This window comes from Corythoichthys intestinalis, unplaced genomic scaffold, assembly GCF_030265065.1.
Source record: "Corythoichthys intestinalis isolate RoL2023-P3 unplaced genomic scaffold, ASM3026506v1 HiC_scaffold_26, whole genome shotgun sequence".
NCBI lineage: Eukaryota > Metazoa > Chordata > Actinopteri > Syngnathiformes > Syngnathidae > Corythoichthys > Corythoichthys intestinalis.
Genome location: NW_026651595.1, coordinates 2435723 through 2448304, shown reverse-complemented (window position 1 = coordinate 2448304; position 12582 = coordinate 2435723). Strand labels below are relative to the sequence as shown.

The 12582-nt window shown below is 42.3% G+C and overlaps 1 protein-coding gene across 1 annotated transcript in view; it reads left to right on the top strand.

Moving 5' to 3' along the window:
- LOC130911308 (lysine-specific demethylase phf2-like) overlaps positions 1-12582 on the top strand; it is a 205224-nt gene that overhangs the window by 72049 nt on the left and 120593 nt on the right. Inside the window, exon 12 of the mRNA XM_057829185.1 lies at positions 3026-3367. Coding sequence (XP_057685168.1) covers positions 3026-3367 — 342 coding nt within the window. The remainder of the gene's footprint in view (positions 1-3025; positions 3368-12582) is intronic.

The window sequence follows — 12582 nt, the reverse complement described above, 5'->3', positions numbered from 1 at the left end:
ATCCTCATGAAGGTTGCAGGGATGAGAGCCTATCCCAGCTGACAATGAGCAGGAGGCGAGGGACACCTACAACTGATTGCCAGCCAATTGCTAGGCATATGTAGACAAAAACACAACTTTCCACACCATAAATACAAGCAATTTTATAGTCTTCAATCAACTTGCTATGTATTTCTGTGACGTGAGAGTAAAAAGGGAGTATCCAGAGAGATTATACAAAAGAACAGGGAGAACATGTAAACATAAAGGATGACAGCTGGCGAGGGTTGAACCGTTGATCTGAGAATTGTGAGGTGAACATGCTACCTAGTCAACAACTTTGCAATCCATCCATCCACCCTTCATTTGTTTTAATGGAGGTCGAGTCATGAGGGCAGTAGCTCCAACAGGGAGGTACTGATCTTTTGGCCCCTGGAGGGACCCAAACATCCACCATGTCTTAATTTGAGTCCAATGTTTGTGAAATTGTCGGTGAGACATTAAGCCATTGTGAAGCAGCACTATAAGACAACAGCCAAGGGGCACCAGGAAGAATTTTGCCTGGGGCAGCAAATTGCTAAGGGCCGCCCCTGGTAAACAGTAACGTTAGCTCGCTGAAAATAAAAATAAGCGACACCTCACTGGTAGAACTTCCCAGCCTGATAAGTCAACTTTTAATTACTTTTATTTTTTTTAATGTGAAAAGTGTGACCGGTGGGTTTCGACTCTGCGTTGTATGTTTCGTTTGAAATGACGACGGGGGTCAAGAGTGCGGTGGGACTTGCTTTCAATCTGATAAGTCAGAAAAAGCCAATACTCCCATTAAACATGGCTTTAACAATGTGCCCCTATTCAAAATTTAAAAAAAAAAAAAAAAAAAAAAAAAAAAGAGATGCAATGCAATTTTTATACCCGAATGCATGCCTGGAAATTACATTTTCCAACAAAACTCTCTGCAGCCAAATGGCACCTACCTCCCCATCGACATCCACACAGAAAAGAGGGGAACTAATAAAGTGCACTCAACTTTAAGGACAAGGTGTCGAGTTAATAACTGACATAGGGGAAACAAATAACATACAAACAAAAAGTTCCAACTTTGAAGGAGGATTGACGGGAATAAGATAACAACCAAATTTTGTGTAATTATAAAATAGAAACATACAATATTTGCAAGTTTGATATACCCCTGTTAAACATGTATTTTTGGTTAACACAGTAATTGTAATATAATCATTTTACTCAAACATAAATTAATTACATGCATATTTGAGTGATTATAAGCATATCCAAAAACAATAATTATCAGAAATTTATTTTTAACTTTTTTAAAAATGCAAATATAAACTGAGGTGCGTTCAAAGTCCCCTCAGCAATAACAGTTTTGCAAATGATCACTTCAAATATAATGTGGAAATGCAAACACAATTGACAGAACACAAAAATGTAGTACAAATAGTGAAAATAAAACTACATAGAGAAAAACAAGAAAACAAATGATTATCATTTTGAACATGCTTTTTACTCAAGCTTCACTCAAACTTATCTCCCACACTCTACGTTAGGCCTGAACGATACTGGAAAAAACTATTGCTGCGATTTTTTGGGGGTTTGCGATATATTGCGATATTATATTGCAATATTTTAAAAAAATGTATATTTTTTTTTTTCAAGAATTTTTCACAAAATGACTTAAATACCTGTTTTTAAAGACTTTAGATGACTCACCATCACCACAGTGTACAGTCATCCCTTGTTTTTCGGGGTTAATGGGGACCAGAACCCGCCGCGATAAGTGAAAAACCGCGAAGTAGCGCACCCCCCATTTTTTTTTTTTTTTTTTTTTTTTTGTGTGTGTGTTTTTTGTGCCCAATGTATTTATTCAGATTTAGCATTGGAAAGAGATACATATAAGACATGTTTTTTTTCCTCACTTTTCCCCCCAAAGTGATTTAAAAAATGTATATAAATAAATGGTTTTTAAGCACTTCAAATGTCATAATTATGATAAGTTTTAAACATAACTGTCCAACCAAATCATTTTTGAACAAGAATAAAGTACTGTAGCAGATAAATGCTTGGCTTTATTAAATGCTTCTGTTAATCTACTTTAGCTGTGACTGTTGAAGTGACATGTAGAAATTTCAAACTCCTCATGATCATTTCTGGCATTTAAATGTCTCCAACGTTCCCACAGTACACACATTCATTCCAGCGCGGCTTCCTTTCAACTGTTTAACAAGTTAAACGATGATTGACAGATGCCCGTGTGAAGTCTGCTTCCTTGGCCAGATCAAAGTCATCGTTGTGCCGCAGTGACTGAGAGGATCAAAAGGCTGGGAGAGGGAGGGTAGGAGGCTGTGCGCAGACCAGAAAGTGAGGCGTATGTGGATAAAAAAAAAAGAAAAACTATCGCATGTGCTTGCGATGGGACTATCGCGCACACGCACATCGCGATGGCGATGTTTAAACGATATATCGTTCAGGCTTACTCTACGTTGTCATCCGATATCATAATGACCTCGACCATTGAGATGAGTGGGATTTTCATTGTCCGGTTAGCTCATTAGTTAGAAAGCTGGAGAGGTGGGGGAATGCATTCCCCTAAATACTCTTGAAAAGCACCATACCAGTATTCAATCATTCTACAAATTAAACACTTTTGTATTTTCATGACAATACGGGACAGAGTGTGTTCCTTGTAAGCTTACTACAGGATGTGTACTTTCGTTTCTGAATACGGGACGATTCAATTTTCTAATGGATGGTTGGCAGCACATCCCAGCAATGCCGGACGGGTACTTCCGGTCGTTTTGTTCAGATTAGTCAATGGCAAAAGTACACCCTTAACTGGTTGATCACAAGATCACAACATGGAATCTGTCATACATGGCTTGGCTATAATACCTCTACAGAGGGACTTAAGTGTATAGACTAAGAAAACTAGCTACCTTTTAAAAGCCACATGATGAGAGTGAAATGTAAACGACCCCATGCTTGATTTATTTGGAGATAATTCAGTTTGTGCCCACTTTTTTGTTCCTAGAATGCGACGAAAGCTACTAAGAGTGAGTTGCCAGTGGAGGGCCTCTCACTACCCCACTCTGATCCTGAAGATCCTGTTTCACCATCCGAAGTTCCTTCACCGAGCTTTGAGAGAGTCAGAAAGATACCCCTCAACCCCCCAACACCCCATAGAACTTCCAGTCTCTCAAAGATGCCAAATGGGCCTAAACCTCAGAAAATACTCAAAGCCAAAGAGGGTGGTAAAAAGCAATTGAAAACTGTAACAGATTCGCCCTCTCCACCTAAACCCTCCAGTTTCACAGCTCTGGAGTCCCATGCAAAGGATATTTTGCGCAAAATGGACCAGCCTAAGAAACCAAAGGTAAGCTAATTTGCAGATGATATTTAAGTTCAATAAATCGTACGCAAGCAAGACATTTTGGTACTCCTAAATCTATATCGGTGACCCAAAATAATTGATTGAATTGAGTAGTATAATTAACCAAACTAATCAAAAATATGAACAGGTGTGGTATTTTTATAAGCTCCAGCGTGGGTTTGCATTGAACAGGCAACAAAATCTAATCTTAAAACCTTGTAGACAGAAAAAAACATTTCTTAAAAGCACTACTGATTTATGGTTTAACGCTAACAAAGGCATTATTGATACTCTCACTTTTTCTCGGTTCTCTCCAATTTGGGGAAATGTACCGGTAGTTTATTCCTAGTCGAGTGGCTGGTGGTTTTCAGATGTGGGCTGAAAGGGGACTCAAAAAAATTGGAGGCTTGTATGCTCTTGGTGACCTAGGAACATTTAATGACCTTTGTTTAACATCTGCGATTCCGGAGAAACAATAAAAAATAATAATTACAATGGACCTATCGCCAAGCCCCGGCCCCTTGAAAAACTTGGTCATCCCAAGGCTTTGTCAAATTCTCTCAGTGACAGTGATTGAGTCAACAAGCGATTTATGTTCAAATTTCTAAATTTGCACTACGACAGCTGGCAATAAACCTGCCTTTCTAAAAAGAATTTCATCTAGAAGCAGACAGAGAGGGTTGCAATATGCAGTGGAGCAGTATTTCCATGGTATTAAACTTTACAGAGAGCAGACAATCATTATAATCGAGGGGAAATGCTACCATCCATCCATCCATCCATCCATCCATCCATCCATTATCTTCCGCTTAGTTCGGGGTCGGGTCGCGGGGGCAGCAGCTTTAGCAGGGAAGCCCAGACTTCCCTCTCCCCAGCCACTTCAGCCAGCTCCTCCGGCGGGATTCCAAGGCGTTCCCAGGCCAACCGAGCGACATAGTCTCTCCAGCGTGTCCTGGGTCAACCCCGGGGCCTCCCGCCGGTGGGACATGCCCGGAACACCTCTTGAGAGACGTCCAGGAGGCTTCCGAACCAGATGCCCAAGCCACCTCAACTGGCTCTTCTCAACGCGGAAGAGTAGCAGCTCGACACCAAGCCCCTCCCGGATGACCGGGCTTCTCACCCTATCTCTAAGGGAGAGCCCGGACACCCTGCGGAGGAAACTCATTTCGGCCGCTTGTATCCGGGATCTTGTTCTTTCAGTCACGACCCACAGCTCGTGACCATAGGTAAGGGCAGGAACGTAGATCGACCGGTAAATCGAGAGCTTCGCCTTTTGGCTCAGCTCCTTCATCATCACAACGGACCGGTGCAGAGTCCGCATCACTGCAGACGCTGCACCGATCCGCCTGTCAATCTCCCGCTCCCTCCTATCCTCACTCGTGAACAAGATACTTGAACTCCTCCACTTGGGGTAGGATGTCATCCCCGACCCAGAGGAGGCATGCCACCCTCTTCCGGCTGAGGACCATGGTCTCTGATTTGGAGGTGCTGATCTTCATCCCCACCGCTTCACACCCGGCTGCGAACCGCCCCAGTGAGAGTTGGAGGTCACGGCTCGATGAAGCCAACAGCACCACATCATCTGCAAAAGCAGAGATGCAATGCTGAGGTCACCAAACCGGACAACCTCAACGCTTCGGCTACGCCTAGAAATTCTGTCCATAAAAATTATGAACAGAATCGGTGACAAAGGGCAGCCTTGGTGGAGTCCAATCCTCACTGGGAACAAATTCGACTTACTGCCGGCAATGCGGACCAGACTCTGACACCGGTCGTACAGGGACCGTACAGCCCTTACCAAGGGGCTTGGTACCTCGTACTCCCGGAGCACCCTCCACAGGACTCCCCAAGGCACACGGTCGAACGCCTTCTCCAAATCCACAAAACACATATAGACTGGTTAAGCGAACTCCCATGCCCCCTCGAGGATCCTGCCGAGGGTGTAGAGCTGGTCCACTGTTCCACGGCCGGGACGAAAACCACACTGCTCCTCCTGAATCTGAGATTCAAATTCCTGACGGACCCTCCTTCCAGCACCCCTGAATAGACTTTACCGGGGAGGCTGAGGAGCGTGATCCCTCTATAATTGGAACACACCCTCCGGTCCCCCTTCTTAAAAAGGGGGACCACCACCCCGGTCTGCCAATCCATAGGCACTGTCCCCGATGTCCACGCAATGTTGTAGAGGCGTGTCAGCCACGACATCCCCACAACATCCAGAGCCTTTAGGAACTCCGGGCGGATCTTATCGACCCCCGGGGCCTTGCCACCGAGGAGCTTTCCAACCACCTCAGTGACTTCAACCCCAGAGATCAGAGAGCCCACCTCGGAGTCCCCAGACCCTGCTTCCTCAAAGGAAGGCGTGTCGGTGGAATTGAGGAGGTCTTCGAAGTATTCTCCCCACCGACTCACGACAGCCCGAGTCGAGGTCAGCAGTACCCCATCTTCACTATATACAGTGTTAATGGACGCCGGATGGTGGACCAGAATTTCCTCGAAGCCGTCTGGAAGTCGTATTACATAGCCTCGCCAAACTCTTCCCATGTCCGAGTTTTTGCCTCGGCGACCGCCGTAGCTGAAGTCTGCTTGGCCAGATGGTACCTGTCAGCTGCCTCCAGAGCCCCACAGGCCAAAAAGGCCCGGTAGGCCTCCTTCTTCAGCTTGACGGCATCCCTTACCGCTGGTGTCCACCAGCGGATTCGGGGATTGCTGCCACGACAGGCACCAACCACCTTACGGCCACAGCTCCGATCTGCCGCCTCCCCAATGGAGGTGCGGAACATGGTCCACTGGGACTCAATGTCCCCCACCTCCCGCGGGACAAGGGAGTTCTGCTGGAGGTGGGTGTTGAAGCTCTTTCTGACAGGGGATCCCACAGGTGGTGAGCCCATGGGAAGGCGGACCCACGTTGCCTTTTCGGGCTGTGCCCGGCCGGACCCCAAGGGAAAAGGCCCGGCCACCAGACGCTCGCCTTCGAGCCCCAACCCCAGGCCTGGCTCCAGAGGGGGGCCCCGGTAACCCGCATCCGGGCAAGGGAAACTTGAATCCTGTAATGTTTTCCATCATAAGGGGTCTTGTGAGCCATGCTTTGTCTGGCCCCTCACCTAGGACCTGTTTGCCATGGGTGACCCTGCCAGGGGGCTTAAAGCCCCCAGACAACATAGCTCCTAGGATCATTGGGACACGCAAACCCCTCCACCATGATAAGGTGATGCTACCACTCGCGACTTAAAAACGAGAAACAACACGGCAAATATCTGTCTGTCTGTCTGTCTATCCATCTATCTATCATGTTAGCTACTTAGTAATGTTATGTCATGTCACAAAAATTATTTTTATTGCACAATTTCAATATGTAGATCTAAGGTAAAAAAAAATTACCGTTTTGAATTTGATTTAAAATTTAATTACTTAACAATACAAAAAATAGTTTGTTTCTCATAATTAGCAATGAGCGGGACAAAACATTTATACATTTCATATTAGCAACATGTTTATCACTCATTTTTGTCACACTAGTACCTACTTATGTTAACAGCATAGACTTCATTATACTTGACATGACACGGGAAACGGGGCTGATCCGTAGGGGGCCTATTTTCAAAAACTTTAAATTAAATATTTTCAAAACCAAAGCTGCTACCAACCTAAAACCAGAACAGGCCTACCTTATCCATACATGAGTCTCCATGAGCAACGACATCAAAAAATTCCAAAGTAATTCCCTTATAAAATCCCGATTATTTTTATATAAGTATAACAAAACCTGAAATGGCTATAAAATTCTCAGATTTTATACTAGATGTACAAAAATCACCAAATGCAGAGATAATCACCTATATATTCAGGATCAACTTTTTTTTTTTTTTAATTTACTGTTTTCAACAGCTAATAAATCACTCAATTTAACATCAGAAACTTAATACTTGAGGAAAACATGCAGAAGCAATTATAAACTATATAAATAGATTATTAATAAATTCTATATACAATCACAACTTAGTACAGAATAGAATAACCCTTTATTATCATTATACAGTTGTACAATGAAATTGTGAAGCATCTCCCTTTACAGTGCAGGGTAAGATAAGTAAAAATCTACAAAGTGATGTGCAAGTATGAAATCTAAATAAACATGAATATAAAATGCGTATGAGATAGTCCTATAATTCAGGCAGTGCAAATAATCGATGTGGTGTGACCAGGATGTGAGCCTTGTCTGTCAACAATTACATAGCCTTTTTTTATGCCTTGCATTTTTTGGTCAGCTTCCTCGACTTGTACAAGTCCCTGTTCCTCGCCTCCTCCTTTCTGCCCTCCTCGACTCTAGACATGTGCCGGTTACCGGTTTCACGGTTTACCGTGGTGTGAAAACGTCGCGGTTTCAAAACCACTAAAATTTTCCGTCATACCTTAGTACGGTATTTGCTATTTTTCATGTGCCAAAATGCAGCTGAAGCGGCTTGGTGCGGCAGCGCTCACCCTTCCCCTGTTTGTTGCCGTGAGTGTCAGTGATGCTATTCTGCTAAACAGCCAGCAAACCCAAAAACACACCCTCCAAACACAAGGCGTACTTTGCTTCAATTTATTGAGCTCTCAAATTGTGGTGAAATATACAAATGAATACATTTAAAACGTTGTACAATTGTATTTTTCCACGTGTGATTGGATTCAACAGGATAGCAGTAGCACCATTAAAAAGTTCGCCAAAAACAAAACACACATTTTCCTTTCAAATTCAATATACAAACTAACTAAAACTTACATAGACGAATGTTAGCTTAGGCTAAGCTGGGAGAGCAGCTTCGGCGAGATTTTATGTCTCACAGCCGCTGAGTGAGAAACAAGCTTGAGTGGGGGAAGGAAAGGGGGAAGAAAAAGGATCGCGTCAAAGATCGCTAATTGAGAAAGGAGGGTTCACTCCTCACTTTTTTTTTTGTAGATGAAACCTTTCCTCAACAATATTTACATTTTAACTAATTTATAAAACTAACTTATACATTTTTAACTAACTTAACTTTAATTAACTTATGAATTCTTTGTTCTTTTTAACACAAAGGCATGGCATCATGTAGACCAGAGTTGGCACAGTGGCTGAAAATGGCGAAACTTCACTTGAGCCGCCCCCCCCCCCCCCCCCTTCAAAAAAGTCATACAGTATATATTTTTATTTAGAAGTGTTTTTACTTTTTTATAGCAATTATCTTGTTCTTACTCTAATATTGAGCAACTTGAGCTGTGGCTGTGAGTATAGTCTAGGTTCTATTTATTTTAATTTTATAGAAAATATTTGTTATTTTTTGTTAATTTATCTATTCTCACATTATATTCATGTTCCAATCTGCAAATATGTTTTGAAAAAAAATCCTGTTCAATGGAAATTTTTTTTTTTTTTTTTTTTTTTTTTTTTAAACCCATTCATCTCAAAATTTTGGAGCTATAATTGCAATACCGTGATACTGTAAAACCGCGGTATTTTTGCTCACGGTTATCGTACCGTCAAAATCTCATACCGGCACATGCCTACTCGACTCTGCTCCTTTTCCTCTCCTGCCGGTCATCCACTCCAAGGCCTTGTTCTTCTTGCTTCTGAAGTCACATCCTTGGAGAAGTTTGCACCAAAACAGTTGAAGAGGGACCGCCAGGAACTCCAGCAGGTGCTATTGTGCTTTCTGCACATCAGGGAGTCCCACAGCGACATTCCGAAGGACGCCATATGGGCCATGGGGAGAGATGGCCACTTGAGGACCGCCTGACCCTTCTCCGTGTTGCTGTGTTCCTCCTTTCCCGTGGTCATGGCGAGAAGCCTCAGCCCGGCGACCGTGTTGGTGTTGATGACCGCCATGATGAGCCTGACGCTCTGGAACTCGATCGAAGAGCGCGCCAGCACCTTCTGGGTCAACTTGTAGCCGGCCTTGACGGACTTGTAGTTCTCCCACCTGGCCAGCATCTTCCGGCTTGAGAATCAGGCCGTCCTCATCCTCTCAGCCTCCTAAAAAACATGTTTGTTTTAGAAAGATAGGTGTTTTGATTCATCTTTTTAATAAAGTGAATAATGCTGGCCACTTACTTCAGCCCCAGCACACCTGGGCAGCACCATAGAGCCGTTGTTGTGGAAGCTGCTGTAGGTGTTCTTCCAAAGGTGCACGGGGTCAAAGTAGACGAAGATCTGCTTGTTGCCGTCGGCATAGGGGGTTGGTGTAGGACCATGGCGTTTCACTGAAAGTTATTAGATTGAAATATTACATAAAATAAAACACGTAAAAGCTGATTGTTTTTTTATTATGGACGTAGAAATACAAAAATGTCTAAAATAAAATCTAGAGGGACAAAGTCCAACATGGCTGCCGTGACAAAACAATGAGCTTTTTCCGTTAAAAATTCTTGTGAATAATTACTTAAATCCCTGAATTCTTTAGAGATATGGACGTAAAACAGTCTAATTTCTTGGTTAAAAGCCAAAAAACTGGGCAGTTTGAATTTACTTTACGTAAATATGTTGAAGTACAATGCTATACTGTTAGTGAATGTAGCTAGCAGCCGCCTGATGTAAACAGAGCTCTTCCGGTGAAAATTCTTCTGAATAAATGCTTAAATCCCCGAATTCTTTATAGATATGGACCTAAAAGAGTCTCGATTCTTGGTTAAAAGCAAAAAAACTGGGCAGTTTGAATTTACTTTACGTAAATATGTTGAAGAATGATGTTAGTCTGTCTCTTTGTTATGTTAAGGGGGCTGCCACAATGGCTTTTTCCATTGAAAATTCTTGTGAATGAATGCTTACATCACTGAATTCTTTATAGATATGGACGTAAAACAAGTCTCGATTCTTGGTTAAAAGCAAAAACCGAGCAGTTGGCAGTTATTTTACTTTAATATTGTGAGGTGTGGAGCGGCTAATTTCTCCAATTGATTTTTTTCACAATGTTTCAAAATTCACTCATGGTACGAAAAATATAATAAGTACCAGCAGTTGTTGACCTGAACCATTTACAACTGTAAACGGGATAAATATAGCCAAACAAAATAAAATACAACAGAACACATCACCTGAACTTAAATTGCCATCTCAAAATTTTAAATGCATCACAAATGATCACTATGTGTTTGTGCTCCTTACACATAGGTCTGGTGCATTTGGAACACAGGCTGCTGACGCTTCTGTATTTGGAAACTGCAGCTCAGTTTGCCCAGCTATTCCTGTTTTTTAGGCATTGCCTTAATAACGTGCTTTTGGAGTTTGTCTATGCCTTCTGTGTGCCTCTCACAAGCTCTTTGCCCGGCTCCTTGATCAATACCCAACAATTATGGTGTTGTGTTGCGAAGTTCATTTCTCAATTAATGATGGCAACATCTTGCATTATTACACCAGGGAGAACCATGGGCCATCTCAAGCCTCCTCTACAAGGTCACATCCGATCCTCCAAACCCCTATTAGTGTTTGTTCACTCATTCCCTTTTGCTGTCACTGTTCTTCGTCACTGCAAGTTGGTGCACTTGAGAACCTCCTCATTGATGTTATCACTCATGATCAGTGTTGTTAATCTTACTGAAAAAAAGTAATTAATTATAGTTACAAATTACTTCTCCCAAAAAGTAATTGCGTTAGTAACTCAATTACCTGAATGTAAGAGTAATTAGTTACTTGGCAAAGTAATTGGTGATAATTACTTTTTTTTTTTTTTCCTCAAAAAAAAAAAAAAAAAAAACATTGGCCACACTATGTGAAGTTTTTTGTTAGTTCCCATTAGTTCCCTTCTCTCTACTTTCAAATATGAAAGTTTTAAAACTGTTTCATCATTTAAAGATAGATTCAAGTCAAGATTTTGCCGATTTAGAAGTATTTTAGATAAAAAGTTACTTAGGTTCGCTAGGAAGGTTCTCTACAACAGAGCCGTCCTAAAAAGCCTACTGCTTTAAGATGGCGGCTGTCTACTAACGCATTTAGAGCCATGTCCATCATTTTGCATCTAGTTATATCTATATACAGTACATGTGCTATCTACCATGTCTACCATATCTACCATAACAAGCGGGCGTAGTTTGTCGGCTATCGGCTACAACGTGTATTATTGGAGCTACCTAGCATCGCTTTTGCTTGGCGTCACAACTTTCTTGCCTCCTCCCCGCTCCTGCGCTGCTCTGTCGTCTCGGTGAGTCCGTCTCCCTCAGACTTTTCGACCAATATAGTAACGCATAGTAACGCATGCCTTTCCGTCCTCAGTAACGGTAACGGCGTTGCCAAGATGAGAAAAGTAATTAATTAGATTACCCACTACTGAAAAAAATAACGCCGTTAGTAACGCCGTTATATTGTAACGCCGTTATTAACAACACTGCTCATGATGATAAACTAGGCTTTTTTTTTGGTAGAGCAGCTGTTGATCTTGGTCAACAGGTAGGTCCTGGGGGGCACCTCGGAAAGTATGATTTCTTGGCCTGCAATGAATTGGGGGGAGTCCCGTTTCAGTAAGATTGTATATCCACAACCTGGAGGACTGGATCATAGTTTCCTCTACAGAGGATTCAACAGATGAGTCTGATGATATCAGAGGAGTCTTTTTCATGTAGGCGAGAAGGAATCCAAAACACACCCAAAAATGTGGCCAATATTCTGGGTCATAATCATCAGAAGTGTCAGATTCTGGATTAAGGATGGGTCGATACACTTACGTGCTCACGATACAATGGCCTTCGATATGCCAAGGTCACGATACGATACCCCCCCCCCCAAAAAAAAAAAAACCCCAACAAAAACCAATTACATATATTATTATGTAATTAAAACCAAAACACAAATTTACACTGGATCAGGACATACTGCCCACTCATCTTCCTTGCATTGTTCTTCCTCTAGCATTGCTATGACCATTACAGGAGCAAATGTCCTAACAGCCATGCACTAGGGCAGGGGTCCTCAAATACAAATCTTGAAGGACCACAATTATTTTTTTCATACAAGCATGGGTCCATTTATTAATGTCGGTCAAGTCCAACGCAGGTGGAAAGTGGAAAGGTTTTCTTTTGACCAAACAAAACCTAATCTAAGCTAATATTTCCAAGTGCACATAAAAAAAAAAAAAAAAAAAGATCACAAAATAAAATATGTCAACAGTTAGCTAATAGCATCTGTAACATTTTGAGTCTCTCAATGCCAAATGCTAAAATAAACTAATTGCAAAGAAAATTTAGCCAGGTCACTTTTGACCCATTTTGTG